Source organism: Haemaphysalis longicornis, unplaced genomic scaffold (genome assembly GCF_048455015.1).
Source record: "Haemaphysalis longicornis isolate Haplotype H1 unplaced genomic scaffold, Haemaphysalis longicornis Haplotype H1 scaffold_1, whole genome shotgun sequence".
NCBI classification, from domain to species: Eukaryota; Metazoa; Arthropoda; class Arachnida; order Ixodida; family Ixodidae; genus Haemaphysalis; species Haemaphysalis longicornis.
This window is the reverse complement of record NW_027526203.1, coordinates 420,383,446-420,407,978: the sequence shown is the minus strand read 5'-3', so window position 1 is coordinate 420,407,978 and position 24,533 is coordinate 420,383,446. Positions and strand designations below refer to the sequence as shown.

General features: G+C 44.8%; 1 protein-coding gene across 2 annotated transcripts in view; it reads left to right on the top strand.

Annotated features, from left to right (window-relative positions):
* Positions 1-24,533, top strand: part of LOC144155632 (uncharacterized) — a 552,497-nt gene that overhangs the window by 107,843 nt on the left and 420,121 nt on the right. For both annotated transcript variants that reach the window (XM_077687198.1, XM_077687196.1), the window contains exons 13-19: positions 2,003-2,135; positions 2,828-2,898; positions 6,474-6,663; positions 9,025-9,177; positions 9,792-9,881; positions 14,193-14,317; positions 18,792-19,002. In XM_077687198.1, coding sequence (XP_077543324.1) covers positions 2,003-2,135; positions 2,828-2,898; positions 6,474-6,663; positions 9,025-9,177; positions 9,792-9,881; positions 14,193-14,317; positions 18,792-19,002 — 973 coding nt within the window. The remainder of the gene's footprint in view (positions 1-2,002; positions 2,136-2,827; positions 2,899-6,473; positions 6,664-9,024; positions 9,178-9,791; positions 9,882-14,192; positions 14,318-18,791; positions 19,003-24,533) is intronic.

The window sequence follows — 24,533 nt, the reverse complement described above, 5'->3', positions numbered from 1 at the left end:
CCAACATGGAACTGTGGTAACTGGGGTTAACGTTGACGTTGCTCGAGTCACTAACGTGGTATGACGTCACTGAAACTTTCTTATGCTGGAAATACATTGACGTCATGGTTAGTGGCGCTACGATGGGTACCGATCTCCAGAGCGAGCATTTTAGTACTTTTTAGAAGCGAATTAAAAGATATATTAAATGTTTGCTGTACTCAGCACTTCGTGTTGAGTGTCCTGGCATACAGAGGAAGCTTAGAGCAGGCGCAAAATTTGGTGTCACAACCCCTTTAAGATTTGTGTGATCTTCCTACTATATCCTTTACAGATAGTTCTAGTTTAAAAACGCCATGAATACCGAAGGCTACTTTTCTTCATAGCCATGGTAGAATATGAAACATGTCAAATTTAAAGTAAAGTTTATTTAATTAAGCTAGGTAATTAGTGAAGCCAGAAGGGGTGTGAAGGCCTGTCGCGGTATTTTCCACACTCACTGGCTGTCACCGACTGACCTGTTACCTATTGGATGATGCAGTTAAATATAAGCGCAAATCAGGCAAGGATATTACGCCACCTGTCTTGCTCTCATGACAGAGCAACATGAAAGCGTTCCTCACTAGTCTCGCCATGCGCTGTTAAAATTAAAATTAGAAAATCAGTAAGTCGGGCCGCCCGTTTTCCAGTGGAACTGTGAGAGTTTGGTTGGGCTTAAGTTGTCTAATTCCATCGGGATGTAAACCTTAGCTTGAGGTTCATTATCTGAAGCACTCGCGGAACCTGTGGCCATGCTATTACAGAGGTGATTGAATGCTCGACGACGCTGCATACGTTAAATATATTGACGGTTCAATTTTTACTTCCTGCCTGTCTGAATTCATCTACATGTAGCAAGCGTTACCCACTGTCCCTTCCTTCCTCCGTTTTTTTAGTTTCCCTAGCAAATACGTCACAAGACTTTTTGTAATGTTGTAAAACTGTTTAGAAAGTGGGTAGTTTAAAGTATGTTCTCCCAAATGCATTTTTTTTCTTAACAGATGCATAGTTTTGCATAGAACAAAATTTTAGGGAGTTATGGACCACCCCGTTTTTCAAATAATGGGAAGTTGCATGTTGGCTTCATGGTCCTTTTAAGTGTATAGTATTCGATACTTAAATTCATGGCTGCCACCTTTTGTAAAGCCTCATTATAGTACCATGAAAACAAAATACAGCTTTGGTTCCCTTGAAAGCTTGCGACTTCATTTAACAGTCAGGTCAATTTTAACCCGAATTTCAAACGATTGCGCTAGACGACAAAAACTAATCAGCCACTTTTTCACACTTTTGGGTGATTGATTGGCAGCCACCGACAAAAGCTACCGCCAATAACCATCATTTTATGACTGTAATCGGTTTTCTAGTTTTATTTGATCGTACCGCTTGAATGCTTGCATATTTAGCCCACTGATTACTGTTAGTGATTGATTGATTGACTGCTTGATTGATTGCTATATTGATTGATTGATTTATTCATTGATTGATTCATTGATTGATTGATTGATTGATTGATTGATTGATTGATTGATTGATTGATTGATTGATTGATTGATTGATTGATTGATTGATTGATTGATTGATTGATTGATTGATTGATTGATTGATTGATTGGGGGTTTAATGCACCGAAGCTAGACGTAGGCTATGAGGCGCACCATTGTGGAGGGCTCCGGATTAATTTTGACCACCTGCGGACCTTTAGCGTGCGCTAAAATCTCAACACGCGGGTTTCTCGCGTTTCGCCTCCATCATAAAAGCAGCCACTGCGGCCACGATTGAACCCGCGTCATTGGGCTCATCTGCACAACGCCATAGCCACTGAGCCACCATGGCGGAAACTTTGTTTTTAGTTCCTCACTGATGACATCAGTGCCGGTGCCGTGTGGTCATGTGTTCTCTTTTACCTGCAGCCTGCAGCATATAAGCTGCCCACCCAATAATGACTTTTATGATTTTTCTTGTTTTTCATTAATGTGTTGCAGCTGCCTACAAGACCAGGAGAAAGAAATTGACCAACTGAAGAGGGATTATGTGTTCTTGATGCAGTCAGCCATTAGGATGCGTTCCATGGAAGGTCCTGAGGTCATGGAAGTGTACTTCTATGGTGGGCACAGGGTAAGGATTGACCAGCAGGCAGCTTTGAAGCAGGTTGCCATCTGCGAGGGCATTATGAACTTTATTTTATAAAGAAAGCAACTGCGACTATATGAAACATTTAGCAACAGTAGAGTCCCATGCAAAGCTCGGTAAGCTTAAGTTATAGCGCCGCATTTTATTAGGCTAGTATTGAGTAAAATGCTACAACGAGCTGGACTAACAATGGGATGACCTGCGTGGCAAATAAAGGAAGCATATAGTCAGTGCAAATGGCAGAGGGTTCAGCCTCTGCTTTCAATTTAGAAATGGCTTTTATTGTATTTGTAGGTTTCTTTTAGTTTTGTTGCTGGAGCCTAGTGTTGCTTGTACATAGTGACCTTTTTTTATTGTTTAACACCAAGTAGCCTAGTGTCCTACCCTATTTGGAAATAGCCAACTGACGTTTTGCGTTTTTATATTGGGATAAGTAATAAGTAATAAAGTTGGGATAATGATAACCATGACAACAACAAGGATAAAGGGTGAAGCCTGCGCGGCCTTTCTGGACAGCCTGCCATGCAAACAATAAAAAGTGCTCACAATCCCCTTAAGTTTTGAGTTATCTGTAAATTCGAGTTCTATGGAATTTGTATAGTAATGGTGCCACAACTCTGTGGAGAAATCTTACTCTTCAGCAGTGGCTAATAATTCTTGTTTTGTATCTCCACCAGCATGCGGCCCGTGTGCTACAGCTTCTACGGGAAGCTCGTATGTCCAACCCCGGTCTTCCAGCCTATGACAGGCGAGTGTGAATTTCCTTTTTAAAAATTCTGGAGTGATCTCCGTATTTGACAGGGGTGGACAAAAATCAAGAGAGATGACTTTGTACCGAAAGGAAAAGTAGTCATAAATGTTATACTCTGCTTCCTCGGTAACAGCTGAATATCGGTTCTGCAGCGCTATCCTGAATTCTTCGACTTTACGTCTTCCTGTTGGCTCATTAATCAGCTTCTTTCGTACTATCTTGTTACGGTTCTTCCTTAAATCTAGCCTAATTCGAGATCTTAGCATACGGTGGTCACTACACTTTACCCTCCCTAACACTTCCACATCCTGCACGACGCCAGGGTTATCGCATATAATGAAGTCTATTTCATTTTTATGTTCCTGATTCGGGCTCCTCAACGTCCACTTCCGGCTCTCCCGTTTACAGAACAAGGTATTCATTATGCGTAGGTTATTCCGTTCCGCAAACTCAACTAGAAGGTCCCCCCTGCTATTTCTACGTCCAGACCATAGTTCCCAACTGCCTTGTCTCCAGCCTGATTCTTTCCTACATTAGCATTGACGTCTTCCGGAACTACGATATACTGTGTTTTTTGTTTAGCCATTGCCGATTCCATATCTTCATAGAAGCGTTCAACTAGCTGGTCGTCGTGGCTGGATGTAGGCGCGTAGCCCTGTACCACGTTGAGTTTGTACCTCTTACTAAGCTTAATTACAAGACCGGCTACCCTTCCGTCAATGCTATAGTATTCGTCTATGTTGCCAGCTACGCCTGTATTGACTAGAAATCCCACTCCCAGTTCTCTTCTGTCCACTAGGCCACGGTAACATAGGACGTGTCCATTTTTAAGCACCGTAAAGGCTTCACCTGTCCTCCTAACCTCACTAAGCCCAATGAAATCCCATTTAATGCCCTCTGATTTCTCGCTAGATAAAAGTCCTCGTGTTAAACGTTGCCAGGTTCACATTCCAATGGCGGGGCCTGTCCGGCTCCAGGGATTCTTAGCACCCTATGCTGCGTCGCAGGTCTGACCGCCGCCGTGGTCAGTTGCTTCGCAGAAACTGGAGACTGAGGGCCGTGGGTTAATGGCGTATTCATGGGAGGTTGTGGCCATTACTAAACCAGGGTGGCCAATCCTGCTCTGGTTAGGGAGTGCGTTACCGGCAATGGTCGCCCGGGCCCGGCCGCACCCCAAGCATCATTCTTCAATTCCATCAACACGCGGATTTTTAAATTGAAATCCGGTGGGAATTGTCTGGCACCGGGATTCGAACCAGGGTACTTCTGTACGCGAGGCGGATGCTCTACCTCTACGCCACCGCTGCACCTGGAAGCGCTTACCAAGGAAGCAGAGATTGCGGCATCGGAAGCCAGCGACAATCTTACACACATAATCACGTTATGTGCAGTAGAAGTCGGGGGCACGATGACTAGACCATATACTGGTAAACTTTCCCAGGAGATGATCTAATTAGGAAACAGCAAACCATGACAATTTCCACCCCAGCTGACAGAATAGAACTAGCGGAGTTTTCGAAGTTAATAAGCGTAAGACAGCTGACATACAGAAGTATTATATGGAAAGGATCGAATATGCGGTAAAGAACGGAGGCAGCCCGAATGCAGTGAGGAGGCATGTAGGCGTGGGGAAAAATCAGATGTATGCACTTCAAGGCAATGACATCAGAAATGGGGATAAAACAGTCATAGTAGCCGAGGAGTTCTACAGAGATCTATACAGTAGCCGGGATATCCACGACAATGCCGAACGATAAAGTAGTTCAGAGCAGATAGACATCCCACCAGTAACGACGGAAGTAAGGAAAGCTTTGAAATAAATAAAAGGAGGCAAAGCACCTGGTGAAGATCAGATAACCGCAGACCTCTTGTAGGATGGCGGGAAAATTGTACTAGTAAAACTGGCAAACTTGTACACGCACTGCATAATGACCGCGAGTGTACCGGAATCTTGGAAGAACGCGAACATCATCCTAATCCAAAAGAAAGGTGACATGAAGGACTAAAAAATTACAGGCCGATCAGCTCACTGTCAGTCGTCTACAAGGTACTTACCAAGGTAATCGCTAACAGAATATCTGCCACCTCAGATTTCAGTCAACCTAAAGAACAAGCAGGGTTCCGTAAAGGCTATTCAACAACTGACCATATTCGCACGACCAATCAGGTGATAGAGAAGTGCGCGGAGTATAGTGAACCCCTAATATAGCCTTCATAGATTATGAGAAAGCATTTGACTAGGTCGAAACCTCAGCAGTCATTCGGGCATTGCGCAACAAGGGTGTAGATGAACATTATGTAAGAATACTATAGGATATCTACAATGGGTCCACAGCTACCATCATCCTTCATAAGGAGAGCAGTAAAATCCCTATAAGGAAGGGCGTCAGGCAAGGAGACACAATTTGTCCAATGTTATTCACCGCATGTTTACAAGAAGTATACAGAACATTGGATAGGGAACAGGTGGTGGGAGTAAGGGTTAATGGAGAATACCTTTAGTAGCCTCAGATTTGCTGATGACGTTGTCTTGCTTAGTAACTCGGGGGACGAATTGCAAAGCATGCTTACAGCACTGGACAAACCTAGTAGAACCGTGTGCCTGAAAATTAATATGCAGAAAACTAAAGCAATGATCAATAACCTCTGGACAGTACAGCGGTTTGAGATAGGTGGCGAGCCAGTGGAAGTGGTAACCAAATATATCTACTTAGGCCAGGTTGTGACCCCGGATCCCAACCATGAGGCAGAGATGACTAGAAGGATAAGAAGGGGTGGAGTGCATACGGCAGACATTCTCAGATAATGCATAGCAGCCTACCATTCTCCCTGAAGAAGAAAGTGTATGACAGCTGCATCTTACCGGTACTCACCTACGGGGCAGAAACTTGGAGTCTCACTAAGACGGTTCAACTTAAATTGAGGACGACTCAGCGTGCAATGGAACGGAAGATGACAGGTGTAACATTAAGGGACAAGAGGAGAGCGAAGTGGGTCAGGGAACATACGCGTGTCAAGGACATATTAGTAGAAATTAATAAGAAGAAATTGACGTGGGCAGGGCATGTAATGCGAAGCAAGATAACCGTTGGTCATTAAGGGTAACATAGTGGATCCCTAGAGAAGGCAAGCGTGGCAGGGAGCGGCAGAAAGTGAGATGGGCAGATGAAATCAAGAAGTTTGCGGGGATAAATTGGTTGCAGCTAGCACAGGACCGGGATAATTGGAGAATAATGGGAGAGGCCTTTGCCCTGCAGTAAGCGTAGATAGGCTGGCGATGATGATGATGATGATGATGAAATGTTATACAAGTGGAGATATCTGTTATTCTTTCCTCTGGTATTTGGCAAATGGTTAAGCAATTGGTTGATTTGTCTCCTTGCAGCTTGTTACCTTAATACAACGTCACTCGCGGTCACTCTGGTAGCAAGCATCTAGCAAGAAATGGCAGGGTGTAGATCATGTCACTACTGCGTTCACTCGTTGCAAACCGCATTCTGAGAGTGCTGATTGCTGAGCTTGCCCTGGCAGCCCACCAAGAGCCCCCTGCTCCCCATTCCCGTGTGGTGCAGCCAGAGCAAGGTGTTGCAGCACACGGATGCCCTGGGCTTCCGGCACCACTACGCAGAGGAGAGCCTGGCCCTGCACTACATCTGCCGCCAGCTACACCTGCACTACCAGGAGCGGCTGCCTTCGGCCGCCCACCACCTGTGGCGATGGCGACAGTATCTCCTGCTCTGCGGGGACCACCTCATCAGCACGGTCAGTTGGCTGCAGAGGGTGGGACGCGGAGGCGACTGTGGGACCCAATGGCCTTTTGAAGATACCAAGCTGGCCCAGCCGTTATCTACGAACACTACTTTGGAAATAGAAAACACTGCACACGACACTGGAAAGAAAATGGGGAGAAAGGCTCGCTACTAAATGGTTTGTTGAAAAATTGCAGGGAGGAAACATTTTGCTGAAAAAAGGGAGGGAGGCTGTGCGTGGTTTTTGTACAAACAGTGATCAGCTGGCCCGGGGGTTCTTGGAGGTTTATATCATATCAACAGGGTACTGCAAAGTCAGTGTTAGTCTAACTGAGTGCCTTTGCATGCGTTTGTTTTCCCTGAAAACTACATGCCTCGACTGGTGGCATCTTTTAGTTTACGTTCTTATGCTTTGATGTTTTTTTTTTTTGCTTTACATATGCATGGGTAAGTGCATTCAATCTTGTTTTTTTAATGTTTGTAGTTGTGAGTTAGTGCTGTTTCCGCAGCCCGCCTTCCCATGGCCACCACTCCAAGTGCATTTGGTGAACCGATGAACAAAATTTAGGCGCACCCCGTTGTACATGGGAAAGGACAGTGTACATCAGAAAGGCCCGAAGGGGACTTTAACACCCATGAAGCAGGTTCTCCGGGCAGCTCGGTTAATGGCCTAGTTGCTCAACAAACATCCATGGTCAAACTTGCTTATTGTGCTGTTATGAATTGGTCATGGTGCACACAAATAATGGCTGCCCACCCGGGCTGTGCATACACGAGGTTGCTGGGAAAAATTCACTTTCAGCCATCGGCACCGCTTATATGGAATCTTATTTTGTTACGCTTTACCGCCTTTCCAAAGCATGAACCATCCATAATACAAGAAATTAGAGTTGTCACTTTTTGTTTGGAGTGCACTTATTGTTGAAAAATTTCCTTCAACTGCAAAATACTGAAACCATTTTTTGCATCATATTTGAGCAACCTCACTGCCCAGTAACAGCTGCTTATACTATAATGCAACGTATCGTTCTGCTCTCAAAGCCAAGGGCCTGTCATTACTCAGTGTAAATGCTTTGGAAAACTGCTGCAATAATGAAAGCGACCCGCTGATTCCTTTCTTTTTCCTACTCATTTATTATAAAAAGAGCCTACCAAAAAAAGACACAAATAGTTTGCATCGAGTATAAGTTTGTCATGATAGTTTAGGTTCTGCATGATGAAGGAAAAGGAGTACGAAGGAAAGTTTTTTGCACGACGCCAAAGCTTTGCAAAAGAACTTAACACATGCAAGCCTGGCGCAAAATAAGTTATCTTAGCCGAAATATTACGCGACTTGTGTAAAATTTACAAGCCAAATATAAGTTTCTGGTCAACGTACTGACATGACTGGGGAATCCAGTTACCACTTGTTGGAAACGCTTGCAGTAAGGTGATACCAGCTTCTAGCATGCCTACCCTCTTTTCACTGACTGGTGGGACCAATCAAATATATTTCCTTTAGTCACAGCATGGGAAGTAACCCTCATCTTTTAATGGCAATGCATGACTTATTCTTGGTCCACTGCTTTTTCATCTTCTCTTAATCTGTTATTTTGAATTTTTGTACCACCTTTCTATCATGCACTAGTACCTAAACACTCAGATGTGTTATTTCCTGACTGCCTACGCTACCTTTCTGTAGCTCTGTTTCAGATTATCTATACACACTAAAGTAAAGATATTCGTCATCGAAAAAAATAGATTCTATTTGCAGTCAGTTTTTACCATTCGTATTCGAAAATGTTGAACTTGATTCATTGTCAAATTTTAGATTCGTATTTCATTCGCACTTCCATATTGGATATTCACACGCCTCCACATTTTTTATCACTCATAGCACAGCCCTAAAGTAATATTCATATTGAGACTCAAACTTCCGTACAAGCCTTTGTTGCCTGTATACTTACTGTCCGTGTGAACGGCTTAACACTAAGAGCATGTTGAAGAGCTAAATTCTTCATTACCTTTTTGGTCAGCTGTTCTGCACTTATTAGCGTTAAGCAGCACAAAGTTCGCTAATGCCCTGTATTCTGTAGCAAAACACACAGTAAAAACTTTCAAGTAAATGTATACCAGGGAGGCCAATACCAAGAGCCATATGCACAAAACCGTGCTTCAACGTCCAAGTGTGAGACGTAGCAACCACGAAAGTTGATATTACTCATTGGTCTAACCAATATTTTAACAAGGTGCGCTACCTTTTGAGACTGAAGGCATCTCATGTAGGTGTCCGATCGCTTTGTACGAGGGGAAGGAAGTGTGTATATCGTGGTGTGACAGAGGTTGTGGAGAGTTGGAAACTTGACACCGACTGTTTTCCCCCGCCCCCATGCAGAAGGAGCTGAAGACCTTGGTGCGGCAAGGTGTCCCTGCGGCATTTCGCAGCCAAGTTTGGAAGGCGCTGTACTGCTGCCGAGTGGCAGACATCATGGAGGACAAGGGCAGGAACTACTACAGTAACTTGTGCTGTCGAGCGTCTGAGTCTGAGGTCAGTGTTAGATGCTTGCCATCCCAGCGACCGTTAATTTCGTATATACTACACAGCACTGAAATGTAGATGATTTTACCCTGTTCCCTTTGGCACACCCTGTGTTTTCCTCTGCAATGATGGGGCTCAGGAGGCTAGGTATATAAGTGAGGGGTCTGTGACTTTGTCGACTGATGGAATTCATCCGGAGTGATATTCGGCAAGCATAGCCTTGGAATGGCTGCTGTCATCAATTAACCCCCAGCTTATTTTTGGTTCTGCTACCTGCTGTATGCCATGCTTCATGACCAACAGATTTGTTGCACCTTGTACTTAGTAACTGATGCTTGCACTGCTGCAATTTTGCTTTATACTTTGTTTTTAAACGTGCTCTTATTGCTTATTACGATACGCAACATCCCTTATTAGCTTTTGATGCAGCGCTGCGCATATATGTGTCCGGCTTGTTTAAAGGCTGCCGCTACAACCAGCATGACATCATAGCATTAGTGCAGTGCGGAGTCTAATCAAAGATTTTTTTCTACCTTACAAATCCCATTGCTTATCTGATAGCTGCATGTTTTTGGAGAACTGCTTTTTGTACTACTCACAATTTACAATATCCTTGCATCCAGGTGGTGTCCCATAACAAGAGACAGATATCCCTGGACCTGCTGCGGACATTGCCAAATAATGTTCGATTCAGCAGCCCTGAGGCTGATGGTGTAAGCTAGACTAGTTTTTCAACCCCCCCTCTTTTATTTAGGGTTGCATGTTTATTCCTGTAAGAATTCGTCACCATGCATTCATTTTTTTTAACAATTGCTTAACACTGCACCAGGCACAATACTTTAAAATACTAGTTTGATACAAATTCTCGATAATCTCAGTTTTTTTATTAACTTTCAATTTCAGACCTGTTATATGCCCAAACTGCAATTGGGATATGATGCATGTCATAAAAAAGGCAAAAGGTTCATTTAGACAACCTTAGGATAGTTAAAGTGCACAGAAATTTTGATATGCAGTCGTTTTAATTTTTGCCTTTATCAGGAAAACAACCACCGCGGCCAGGATAAGACCCACGTTCTTGGCCATCTCAAAAATAGTATTTTTGACACTGATGCAATGTGCAGAAGTAAAAATTCATTTGAGACACTAATACCCAATAGAACTTCATTTTTAAGCTTCTCTACATTGCTGCTATAACATGTGCAATATTCAATAAAGCTGTGGTTAGGATTACTTCATTTATCGAACAAACTTCTTAGTGGTTTGCAGAATATATAGGGTGTTGTGCATCGCTTGTAGGGCGGTGTATACGCATCATACAACAGCTGATTTAATTTAAGTAAGCTCAGGCTTGTTTAAACTAATGTGCACTACAGTGTTATCATGGCATTTCTTAGGAAACAGGTATCAGGAAGACTGAAGTCAATGTGACATTTTGGCTGCTAATTCAGTAAGCAGTCTAGCAATGTCGATTTTTGAAAACTGATTGATCGTCATGTCCCCCCTCAGGCAATGCCTACAAGCCAGTGATTTATGTGTACTCCCCCTTCCCAAACACAAGCTCAGAAAAGCCTTATACGTGCCCACAATTATTTTGCATGTAGCTATATTTGGTGTGGTAGTTCATTTTACTGCACTTCATACCTGACACTTTACAAAAATCCATTCAAGAAAAACACAATGCAGCCCCCCTTTCTTTAGTTGAAATCTCAAACCCTGGTATAACACCACAAACAATTATGAGCCCCTTCCCCCATTGTTTAAACACCACCACTCTGGGGTTACTTCCACATTTGTTATATGCAAAATTGTTGTTGCTCTGTTTCCTTTAAGAAAACTAACGGTAAACTTCGTTGCTTGATCTGGAGCAAACCTTTTGATCCCCAGAGAGTTTTAAAGTGGAGCTGTTTAAGCTTAAAGGAGCCATGAAGAGAAAACAAAAGTGTGTTTTATTCGAAAGATTAGGTGTTTCATAGTACCCCAAGCGCTTTCCCGGAAGCAAATGATGCTTTATTCACTGAGAAATAAGGCAATTTAAGCCAAAATTTTAAATCTCCCGCTAAAATTGCACATTTCGTGACGTGAACAATGGCGTCATACGAGCCGGTCCATGAAACAGATACTTAGTTTGTCGACTCCATATAGCACCCACACGCGGGAGTCAGACAGGAACCGGAAATCGTGCCGAAACCGAGACGGCGGCCATTTTAAAAATACTAGTAAAACCTAGTGCACCCGCAGCCCTAGTCATGGAATCGCCAGATCCGGAGAACAAAACTCTCGCCGTGGAGCTCGGCCTTACATTTAACAACCTCATACCACTTGAACGCTCAATGCTTCTAAGTGCACGAGCGGCAGTAGTTGTGGGATACGCGGTGGACGGGAAAGCGACCATTCCGCGATAGCCACAACAGACGAACGCCCTGCCGTCGGCACCGCTGCCTCGTCAGCCCCGTCGCGACGGACGAATACAGACTGCTACGTATGTGCCGTATTTTTATTACGGTTAATAATAGTTCAATTTCAGTAGCAGTATCGCTTATGCCAGTTGGCCGGTGTCGTGTATGGAAAGCCGTTCGCGCGAGCTCTCTGCTCCGACCAGAAAGATACGAGCGTCAATGCGCCGTGTGTACGGTATTTTTTTATCAAGCTCAGAGCGCTTTGACGGCGATTTGACGAAGTCGGCGACGAGCGCCAGCATGTCCCAGGAGTGAGCTCACGTAAGGGTCCCTGCCGTAATCACTTCGTCGGAAATGAAGCGAGCACACTCGTACTTCCTTTAGCTCCCTTTCTCCTCCGTTTGCAAAGTTAACAAAACGTAGTCACTTGCTTCGCCGAGGTTCGTCGTTGGGCACCGGCGGGGATGTCGCACTCCCTCGACGATTTGCCCGCACTACATGGGCATTTCAAAACGCACCAACGAAGTTTCATTGTAAAGTGCTCGAACAAACTGAAGTTTTCAGTGGTTGTAAACTGGAAACGAGCTCGTAACGACAGCAGCAAGCCAACACCATTCGAAACTTCTGCGAAGACTGGCACTATCTCGTCGCTTCTTGCTTTTCCTTACTCCCCTCGTTTCTATTTTTACCTTTGCTGGTTGGCGATATGACGGCCAACCTCCTGTAAAGTGATTAAGATACCAAGCAAGGTCGCGGCTGTACGTGCTGGAACGGTTCGTTGGCCCCTAAGAGCCTCGAACCCGAAAATTCGTCTGCGCGACGGCGAGATGTCGATCTCGGCCGGCGGTAGTTTCGTACGCATTTGGCGCACACGCTTGCGTGTTCGTTCGGAACTTCAACCGTTTACTCCACCGTTCTTTGTCATAAAAAGAATGTGCAGTATGTTTCACGGGCATATAGCTCACTATGCAAACTGTAAGCCCTGCCTAACATGCGTTTGCTTTTGCCGGCCTCCGCCAATCGCTGAGCATTCTCGAGTGACATCATAGGTTCTGTTGCGGAAAATTAGCTGGTGGGTCGCATGGCCATTTCTTTTTTTCCTAATTATGAAGCTTATTTGAGCGAAGTTTGCGTTATAAGTGGTGTCGTTATGGTTCTAACGAGGCAACCTTTCGAATGAACCAAACTTGTGTTTTCTCTTCTTAAGTTCCAGCAGGGCCGGGTGTCGCTCAAAAGTCAGCGCAGCCAATTTGATAGGAGGAAAATGCTAGTCCAAGAAGTGTAAGGGGGAGTGGTGAGGAGGCAAGGAGCTGGGAAGCCGTGCAGGGCGCCGCTCAAAAATCGGGTCAGCAAAGTCAGGAGGACGAAAATGCTAAGCCAAGAAGTGTGAGGGGAAGTGGCGAGAATGAAAGGAGCCGACGGGAAAGTGTGGGGTGTGCGCGTCGTGGCGGACATGTTCGGGTGGGGAGGTGCGCGCACGTCGGGGATTGGCTGCGCTTAGTGATGACAAAAGCTCCGACGTGCAGGCGTTTTCCAAGTTGAGACAGACGTCGTACGCTCAGCGGCATCAGTGTCCAGTCTAGCGATAAGATGGGCAGGCTTAAGAAAGTGCTCTCAGAAAAGCCAGCTTGTAGCTATAGAAAAGCCAATTTAAAGCTATAGAATACTTACACCTATATAAAATGCAACGTTAAAGCCAAGTTAAAGCTAGTGAAGGCCACCAGCTTCGCTGTTTCCTCAGTCTTCAATCTTCGCATCTCCATTGCGAAAGTTGCCACATTTTTTGTGTTTCAGTGTATATCTCTAACTAACTTGCTCCAGTGCTGAGCTCCAGGAAGCAACGTCGGATTCAGCCGGAAGTGTTTGCGTTCGGCTGCTCATTTGGAATTTGTCTTACATCGTATTTTGTTGATCTTTGATGGATGGGGTTGACTCTCAAAATCAGCTAGTGGCATTCATCTTCGGGGAGAGAGATTTGTTCACTGCTTTATTTAGCCTATATTTCAGACACTAAAATATTTTCCTGCAAACACTGAAGATGAAACAGAAATTTAGACCCACAGAAATGATTTGGAGCCAAAACCTATTTTACCAGCTGCAGTGACTCTGTCGCCAATGCGTTAGTGTGCTAAGAAAGAGGTTGTGGCTTCAATTCCTGGCTGCACCGTTTATTTTTCTAACTGAAGCAGAAAGCAAGTACATTCATACGTATGATATGTAGAGCCTGGATGTTATTTCAGTACGTAATACACTGATTTTAACTTAGAACAAATACAAACTCACACATAGAGAATATTCTTTACATAGTTGAGTCAACTGAAGCTTCACATTGCTCGAGCAGGTCATGAAAAGATTTTTTATTTGATGTTTTTGTTATTCGTCTTTTCAGTATTCGCATTCATATACAAAATCCCTACGCGTAACGTTGTAATACCTTCCTTGTTTAGTATAGAAGTAGAGCTAATGCACCATGCTTTTTTAAGCTGCATGTATCATGCCAACAAAATTAACACTGCAGATGTAATGCATTAAAAATGTAAAAATGAATAACATGGATAATTTCGGGCATTTTATTTCTCGCTAATAAATTAACTAATGGTACAATGCATGCATTTTTTTTTCTAGATTCGCAAGTTGCAGGAAGTGCTGCAGGCATTTTGCTTGCACAACCCCAGCCTGGGCTACTGCCAGGGCATGAACTTTCTCGTCGGAATGTGCCTCCTCTTTATGGAGCCCGAGGATGCATTTTGGTGGGTCCAATCATGACTTCTAAGAATCTTTGGTGTCTGAGACGTTTAATAAATTCTACATAAAGCTTGTTGGTTGAAAGGGCTGCAAAACAATTGCCTAGTATAAGGTAAAGGATAATTGTGCACACTGAGCTTGCAAGTTGATTTTGTACAAAACTGAGACAAACTGGAAGTGGGGAAAGACTCTTTAGTCGCATCATAATAACAGCTAATGTGTTGTGTGAACTTCTACCTGAAACTATAAAAATGTCTAGTCATAGCAGAAGTTGTGCTTTAACATTCCAAGCTAGCCTGCAGTGGGGCTCACCAGCTAATTACTACCTTCTTATACCGCCGTGGAAAGCACTTAAAGAGAGCTACCGACGAAAAGTTTTTGGGGGGGGGGTAGCAGGCGTTTTTTCTCAAAAGGAGTGTGTTCCCAAAAAATGGCTTGAACTCACGTTTTAGTATATACACACCGTCAAACTAGTTGTACTATTATGTTTTACTGCTAGGACAACTCTGTACCAAGATATCTGATTATCCGATATCTGAGTAAAAGTCAATTCACAGTGGAGTGGTAACACTTACTGAATTCTAATCTGCTTCCAACTCTTAAGCGCATCTAATAATAGGGTCTTGGAAAATGACTCTAACCTTAAAGCACTTTCTTTTTTAAATTTTTGTCAGGGACGAAAACACAGCGCAGTGAGGATTATAAATACGTCCTAGGGGTGTGCGAATAATCAACGGTTCTTAATACTGAAACGAATACCACGGCATTGGATTCGAGGTCGAATTTAATAATGCTATCTAATAACTTCAAATATTTTTGAGGTATTTTGAAGTTCGAATAAAAACACTTATGTATATAGACTCGTTTCAATGAACTACGTTACATTATGTTATGACTAGTTAAAAAGAAGAAATTTCCCCTCGAAAAGCATATTCAGTATGTACTCTTTGGCATGAGTTACGACTAGTTGGGCACCGGGTGTATTGTACTTTAAGCCCTCGCAATCGAAGGCCGCAAACATGTATCCCAGCTTCCTCCGCTAGCAGCAACAGGCCTTCCCGCGATGCATGCATGACATTCGGCTGAAGGGAAAGAGGAAGGTGCTTATGGAACCCCTCTTATCTCCTTAGAATTGGTCTAGAGGGGACTAGAATTACGTCACATTGAGCCCACTCCACTCTCGCGCTTCTCTTTTCGCATCCTTATAACATGGTCCTGTTCAAGTTGCCCAGGACAACTCTCTCCAGATAAGGAAGGTATACTTACATGATCCCCAGCTTCTTGATCGAATCATGGGCTAGGTTTATCATTTTTGTAACCCCGGATGTTCTTTTTTTATACAAGACATAAGAAAAATGATAAACTTGTGTAGCCGCAAACTCCTAGACACTGAGGCAAAGATTTGTTGACAGAATACATCGGCACCATGGCACTCGAAGCTACTCATGCACATATATTATTACGCACTTCTGGGAGTTTTGGTTTCGCTCGATATAAACTCTTTTTATAGGTTGATATGTATTCATGAAATGGCCTTTCCGCTTGTGCGTACGCGAACACTCGGGGCGGAAGTACTCCTTTAAAATAAAATTCATGAGCAAGGAACCCGCAAGCAGAGTGTTCCAAAGCGGGAACATCCCGCCATGAGTGTTACTTGAGGCCTACATAAGTCAGCGGATCCAACACCTCAGTCGAATGACTATCTGACGAGGGTGGCACTCCGGTTCGACGAAGAACCAGGATGCTACAAAGGACGTTGTAAGACTTCATCGTCGGATAAAGCAGAGAGCTCTTTCAAAAAAGAAAGATGTTACATGAGGAACTAATAAATGGCGCCACGTAGTCAAGCCGCGCGAGTGCATAGACGGAAAGCCCCAACACACGGTGAAACAGAAACAACCAAGACACCGGCGGGAGCAGTCAAAACCACGCGGCCCCACTGGTTGAATTCCTTTCTACCGCCCCTCGGCGTTGCGCGGTGAACCTTGAGCATATGACGCATCTTATTCCGTCCGCGCCCTCTAGGCCACGTCACTTTCTCTCCTGTCCTTGAGCCATGTAGGCGCTTGTACTCACTGTTTCTTTCTAATCAATAACCACCCAGTATATGCGAAGTCCAGTGTTCTATACGAGAACTCACAACGAAACAATGTAGGCATGCCTGCGAGGGTTTTCTGCGTTGCTCTATCTGTCGAGTTTCCTTTCGAGAACTGACATGAAGACCCACAGAACAGCCATTCGTATTTTAACAGCAAAACTGTTGAGCAATTCGTTGATTCAGGCGTTTCACAAAACTTAGTATAACAGTATAAAGAAACGTAACCACCGAAACCGGCGGTATTCGAACGTGCGTCTGGTAGATCAACGGAGTTAAGTCGTCTTGCCCACTCAGCTACGACCGAGAGTCAATATCCAAGAGTCACACGGCTTACTCACACGGCTGTGAGTGTGGGGAGAGGAATCACGCCACGTGCTCGACACAGAACACTTGATAGGGTATACATCGCACTTGCGGGCGCCTAGTTTAAATGTGCGCGTTCTGTTCTTTCGTTATGCATCATCGATTTGCTTCAGTTTCGCCGTTACAGCAAGAAAGATGGAGTAGAGGTCGAAGAAAATGGGCTGCAATCGTGTACTTAAAGGAGTATTGACACAAATTTTCAACGCTTAGATAACTAGGTAAAATGCTTCCTTTTTACCAGGAGATATCTACCAGCAAGTTTCAACAGTAACCGTTCAGTATAACATATTTTAAATCCATTTTAACCTTTGCCCACACGAGAAAGCCCAGAGCGGGCCGACATGGCGTCATCTGCTCCTTGCCCCAAACTGCCGACGTCGACACGCCGGCTGCGGTTGGCGCGCGCTGCTACGCTGTGTGTAACACGTCATGGTTACCCGCCGCGGTGGCTCAGTGGCTAAGGCGTTGCGCTGCTGAGCACGAGGTCGCGGGTTCGATTCCCGGCCGCGGCGGTCGCTTTTCTTATGGAGGCGAAAAACAAAAATTCCCGTGTGTACGAGATTTCGGCGCACGTTAAAGATCCCCAGGTGGTCAAAATTAATGCGGAGCCCTCCACTACGGTGCGCCTCATCGCCTGCGTTGCGTCGGTGTGGTAAACCCTAGAATCAATCAAAACGTCATGGTTTTGGTACTGACGTCATGCTGCCCGGGCGCGTGGGGATGATGAAGACCTCGGCCGGTCTGGGCGCGCGCCTGCGCTCGCTCGTGCGTGCGTCCAGACCGTCAGCGGTGCGACGAGAATGGTGACGTCACGTGCACCCTCCTGCACCCTCCTGTCATGGCGGCCGCTCGGCGTTCGTTTTGTCGAAACCGAAACTGACACGAATAAACGACGCCGTAAATGTTTACGCTGCGATCGACCGTCTAATGTGCCATTGTACGATTAGTGGGCTAATAGGTACCAATAGCAGCGAAAAAAACGAAGCATGAAAATTTCGTGTCAGTACTCCTTTAAACCGTCGTGATGGTCGTAAAGGTTGCGTACAGCTTCGCTACCTTCAAGTCTTACGCTTTAGTGTGAGCCTCCTTCATTTTTTAAGGGAACTGCGCTAATCATAGCTTGTCAGAATATACATGTTCATTACATTAATAAACACTTTCGGTTGAGGTCGCCACATGAGATTTAAGTCGCACCCAAACGAAATATGTAACATCATGAATAAAGCTAAAAACAGCAGCATTGGTTCAGTCTGTTTAGCGTATTCCACAAAACATTTTGCCGGCCCTCTTATATGAACCGTTTGTTTTTTAATCCGCCAGTTACTGAAGCATGCTTCACTAAGGAGTTTTCTTATTGGAAGACTCAATATTCATTTCAATCAAAAAATATTCCCTTCAATTTGAAACTATTCCAATAAAATCATTATTCGCTTCTTATTCCTTTCAGAAGAAAAAAATCACTATTCGCACGCATCTAGAAATTGCCCATATGTAGTGCCAGTAAAATCTTGATCTACATGCAGTGGCTCCTTTATGATGAACATGCTAGTTTAACCAAACCGCCTTGCTGCACCAGTAGTTCAGTTATTGATTTGGCACTCAGCAGTTGCTGTTCACTATCTACCGAGCACATCATTCCAGAAAACAGTGGTGTCAGCAGTATCAAGATAATCTTTTTTGCCGCATTCTTCTCCTTGTGTTGTTCTGGGCCGCCCAGCATTAACGGTCTCTGCAACACTGTAATTGCACCGCTTGAACCTGTTTGCCAGGCACCATCACTGCGTCCCCCTCCTCCTTTTGCTTGTATAGAGGGATGATGTGTTCATTGGAAGGAGTTCGGTAGTTTACCGGAACAGTCGTGATCCGAAACTCTGCAAGTGTGTTACTGGCTCCACCAGGAGCCCCCCTGCCCACCCCCATGTCAGACATTCATGCACTTTGATGGTAGCGGCATTTTTACATGCCAGAAAAGCGCTTCGGCATGCCCGCCTCTGAAGGAAGTGTTTTCCCGATCCCAGGTGCCTGGTAGGCATCACGGAGCGCTACTTCACAGTCCACTACTTCGACCACAGCCTGGTGGGGGCCCAAGCAGACCAGGAAGTGCTCAAGACCCTACTGCGCGACAAGCTGCCTCGACTGCACCGGCACCTAGCGCTGCTCGACATCGAGCTGTGCACCGTCACCCTCAACTGGTTCCTCGCCATCTTCTTCGACTCCGTGCCCTTTGAGGTGGGTGGCCCCATCACGTCTGGCAAAGTGCCGCAGTCAAGCGTGCGGGCTGCTTGGGACCATGCCTATGGCATATCTTGGGCAGAAGTCGTGCCAAGCAGCCTTACATATTGGTGGCAGATGTTCCACTTGAGCGAGCTAAGCCTCATGCCGAGATCTTGCAGGAGGGTGCCCACTATGAAACCCTTCCACAGCTAGGTCAAGAAGTGTGGGCGCCAGGGCCGTAACACATGTCCAGAAAAGCTCACTCGTATCGTTCATCACGCTCCCCTCTTCCTTCAAGGAAACCACGTCTCCCATCCGCTGCTCATTCTAGCAGTGACACAAAATTTGAATTCACTGATGGCCGATTGCGTTAGTACTTTGCTTTCTGTACATGCTTTGGCCTCGAAGGAAGGATATTTCGCGAACGTTTACAGTCGAGTGTATCTTGGCCACACTAAACACCTAATGGACCCTATCACTGCTTTCGCTTGGTCCATTCACATTTGCAAGGAAGCAAGGTAGGTTATAACAGCCATGGTTAAGCAGACTGATGCATTGGTTACAGTAGACTAAATTTTTGATGACACTCGGTTTAACGCGTTGCTTTGATGACTACTGTTAAATGCAGAGCATTTCTTTAACTCACGATGTCACCCGGCGTTGTCGGCGTTGGCGTGCCTCGGCGTTCGCAACAGCCGTTCCAGGTGCGCCTTCTCCCCCACTCCTCCTCTCCCGCATCACGCTACCCTTCTCGCTCTCAACAACAGGTCCGCACCCCTCCCCCTACACTATATAAAAAAATAACACTTACCGGCGCCTGGTTTCGATCCCACGACCCCGCGGGCGGAACGCAAGGTACATGGTGCTCTACCCACTGCGCCACAAAGCCGACACAGAATGGAAGGCTACGAACGCGCCTTATATCCTTGACTCATTCAAACTACGTCAAGAAGCTGCTGATACAACGCATTCACTACCACCAACTCCCCAAACACTAAACGTTAACGCAATACACCCACCCCCTGTGCGACGCATTTACGCGAGTCCCCCTCGCGGGGAGATGGGCCCATTTTGTCATTTACTTCCACAAAAAGAAAAAAGTGCCGGTAATATTGTTAACATTGTGTATAATCCTCACCAAGGTTGAAAGCGTTCACTCGGTCATTTTTTATCGGCATCGCATTAATCCGGTCGGTGAGTCCGATTTCAATACTCAAAAGCAACATAAGATAATTTCCTTTCTTGGGTAATCAATAAATAAGTGCAGTACGTAGAACATTTTTGGTGACTGCCACTACATAGCGATGAGTGACAGGGGTTTACTGTGTTCTATGCATAAACATGCACAGACTATCAAAAATAAAATTTCTCGTTTCTTTTTTTCTCTGCCTCACATTGTTTCAACCATAGTTGTTGCGTGCTGGACGGCACGTATGCCAATCATGAGGAAGCTTTATGTCTGAAGGATATCCACCTTTTTTATTGGACCACAACTCGCCTTTGCAATTTTATTTTGTTTACGTATGTGTAAACTTACAAAACTGTAAAAACTCCCAATAATGTTGAATAAACGCTTGGCTAAGCAGCTACGCTTTACATCAAGCCCCAGTATGTCGGCCTTGCTTCTCCACGCACATGCATGCTGGGGTGGCCTTTTTCAAGGGGTCAAATAAGAATTTTACAATCAAAGTATGTTAACCCAAAGGTCTTTTATACGATACAGTAAAAGCTCGTTAATTCGAATTCCAAGGAAGGCTAAGCAGTTTCGAATTAAGCGAAATTCGAAATAATGAAAGTGAGCAAAAATCGTTGTTTTTCGGGGGGGGGGGGGAGGGAGGGGGGCGAAAAATATTTATTGGCCGAAAAAATTGGTCAATGGCACAGCTTTTCTCTGAATGCCATTGCTGCGACAATTTTGTTCCAGCGCGCGGACGCGGCGCAGGGAATCCTCTTCGCCCTATTCAAAGCTGAAGAATAGACGCGTCACATTAAGTGCCTCCATTAGCTTAGAAGTTGCCGGGCGCGGAGGCACTTCGTTGTCTACGTCGTCCTCGCCCTCTGCCTCCTGAGCAACAGGCTGCGCACCGGCTATTTGAGCGATAATGCCCTCATCAGTCAGGGCATCACACAACAAAGTACAGCCGTCAACTTCAACATAATCGGCCAAACTGACAACCTGAAGAGTGCCGCGCAACCAGCGCAACGCCACTGGCACTGGCATGAGCTCCTCAGCCCCGTTCACACCGACGTCACAAGGAGGCGCCACCCGAAGCACCGAGCATCAACGCTAAAAAAAAACTGGTCATGCCACCTATCGTTCGGCCGTAAAAGCTTCCACTGGTGTTAGACGACAATGACGCTCGGCGGCGCGCGCTTCGTATAATCCGTAGAGGCGGCAATTTCTGTTCGAATTAACGAGTCATTTTGCACATGGTCTCCTATGCACTGCGGACCGGACTGCGGCGACTATTTCGAATTATCCAACATTTCGAATTAACGAGGATTGAATTAAGGAGCTTTCACTGTACCTCTTTAGCACCCCACGTATCCCACGAAATGCGATACACTCAGTCCCTTTCAATTCAGCTACACTATTACACAGAAATGCATTGCTGGGAAGATACAATTTTAGGGGCGATATAACGCGTTTCGAATATGAAGGGAAATTCTTTAAATGGTAATTTATTCAGTTCTGAATTCTGCCGATGAAAATGACCTTACATGAACGATATCAGACAGAATACTAAACGTGTGCACAGTTAGAGAAACCGTCATTACCTTCTTGTAGAAGACAAAATGCAAAACACAAAAAACAGTACCTAGCCAACATCTACGTTATGTACTTGCATGCATGTTTCAAATTGCGTTTGTAAAATTCACAAATAGCATGCCAGTGTAAGAATAGTAGCAATTATTAGCTTGTGGAGTAAACACGAAGTAAGTAAAGATTTTGTTCAGTAGTTCTCAACCAAAGCAAATATTTTCAAATAGACGTGAATAGTTTGCTATCGCAAAATACGAAAATGGAAATTTTCATCATTTGCACCCTTTCTTTTTCTTTACCTCGCCAGAAGATCCAGCCCCAGCTATAGATAAAGAAAAAAGAAAAAAGTTCGTTGTGGGGCTCAAATTATTATGCGAGGTAGTGTCGTTTAATAGAAAGAGGAAAACAGCGAGATAGACAGAAACAGTGGAAAGAAAGATGGGCTGTATTATGCCATCACTATCGCAAACCCTTCAAGGTAAAAAAAAATTCTCGGAGCACTGTTCTGATCTACAAAGGCTTTGAAAAAACACTGATGCCAAAACATAAACACGTTAAAAAAAGAAAAGTTTAAAAATTTCCGGACGATCACGCTACTTTAAATGTGAAATTTTGATGCAGCTGTTACAATGTTTTTTTTATTAAACGAAGCTTCAGTGACCTCACTGATGCCGTTGTACACCAATACACCCTGCAGGAAAAACAAGTTTCTCTGACGATGATGATGAATGATCAAAGGTGAAATGAAAAAAAAATGCTTCAGGTGGCCGGAATCAAAAGTGGGTCCCTCGCGTTATGAAGGCGGCGGCTATCCAATTGCTCTATTTCAACATAGTCGAATCGCGCGCCAAGCAGCACGTACCGATCCGCGCCGTACACCTTCAAACCCAAATGTTAGGCCTATGTAGTGCACACCCGAGAGTTGCTGTGGGTATTCTAGACAAGTGGTGCGTACCTCCAGAGTAGCACATACTCGCAGTGTGGGATTAACCAACCAAAGAATCCATCACGAGAAAGCTTCGCGTGCAACCATCATCGTCGTTAGACGGAAGGGGGCATGATTTTTGAGGTACTACTTTTTTTGGTCACTCATGGTAACGCTATTGAAAAGTAAGCTAACTGTGTCACTCAAAAGAAAAATCTACAACCAGTGCATACTGCCGGTGCTAACACACGGAGCTGAAACTTGGCACCTTACTAAACAGCTAGAAAGCAAACTTAGGTCGGCTCAAAGGGCCATGGAACGAATAATGTTAGGAATAACACTCATGGACAGCAAACGAGCTACCTGGATCAGAGAACAAACTAGAGTAGAAGATATCATAGTTCAAATACAGAAAAAGAAATGGACTTGGGCTGGCCATATCGTGAGACGAACAGACAACCAGTGGACAATTAGGGTAACTGAGTGGATACCAAGAGATGGGTCTAGAAGAATGGGAGGGCCATTAACCCGATGGAGGGATGAAATAAAGAAATTCGTGGGTAAACTGTGGACTCGGGCAGAGCAGGACAGGAGTGGCTAGAGGTCAATCAGTGATTTCCCTGCACCCCTCCCCTAGGGGGTGTGTAGACCCCCCCCCCCCCCCCTAGTTTTTCTGGACACCCCTCCTTGAATCCCCAAATTTCACTCTTGTCAGTCCTTGCATGGACCTTTTTCAGTATCGATCTGCGCATGCGCGGGATGCTATTGACGTTGACCGACATGTTTTTAATCATTTCATCGCAAAAGCGGTGCAGTGCTACTGCAAGAAGCCTAGATGGTTGTAAATAAGGTGCGGCGTTATGAAGTTCTAGTCTTCAAAAATGCGTACTTCTCCAATTTTTATTTGGGAATTTATTGCTTGGTTCTTTCATTCGCAATAAAAACGCTTTTTGTTTCTGTAAATGTATAAATAAAATTTCACGCTTTCGATATTCGAAGATTTTTTCAGCGTCTTTATTTGGCCTAGTACCATGTGCCCGGTCTTCAATTGCTTTTGTTTTTATGGACCCTGGATGATTAGCGCTGCTTTCACGCTGCGTCAAGTTAGACGTGTGCAAGTTTAATTATAAGAACTGCAAATAAATAACATATCGATTCGTCACGGGGATGAGCGTTTGGTTAACGGACGTCTATTATTTAACTAGTGGGATAAAAAAAACAGGTTTTCTAGTTTATGACCCCCCCCCCCCTTCCCCAGAGCCATTGAGACACCCCCCCTTGATTCGATGCCTGGGGAAACCCCTGAGGTCAATGGGAGAGGCGTTCGTCCTGCAGTGAACCTGAGTAGGCTGATGACGATGATGACTCTTTATTACAATGTTATATGGCTTCGCCCCAACCCGGAACCAAAGGCAACTACAATGACTATTCACTTTCAGTTGTAATTCCAAAAAAATAGTAGAATAATAATGTTATAAAAACGAGGGTCCTATTGTTGAAAACTGTTGAAAACATGTTTTCAAGAAGCTGCTTTGGAAATGAACTATTGAACCACTGAATTTTTAAACCCGTAGGTTCTATGGCACCCACGCGCTAAAATACCATCAATTCCCTTGTGACGCACACACCAGGGCAGCTTTCTAAGACGAGTCAGTCGGCATTGCCATAACAATGCAACTCTTCCGGTCTCTCTGTGTCTCTCTGTAGCAATGCGCGCTCCCCTCGAAACCACCATAGTGACGGTGTTGGTAAAGCAGTCAGCTTTGGGTTAGCAGAATCTGGAAGGAGTGCATTAATGACTGTACATTCCTCTCCTGCTTTACTTGGCCTGCAGCAGTGTCACTTCACATTCGCCAG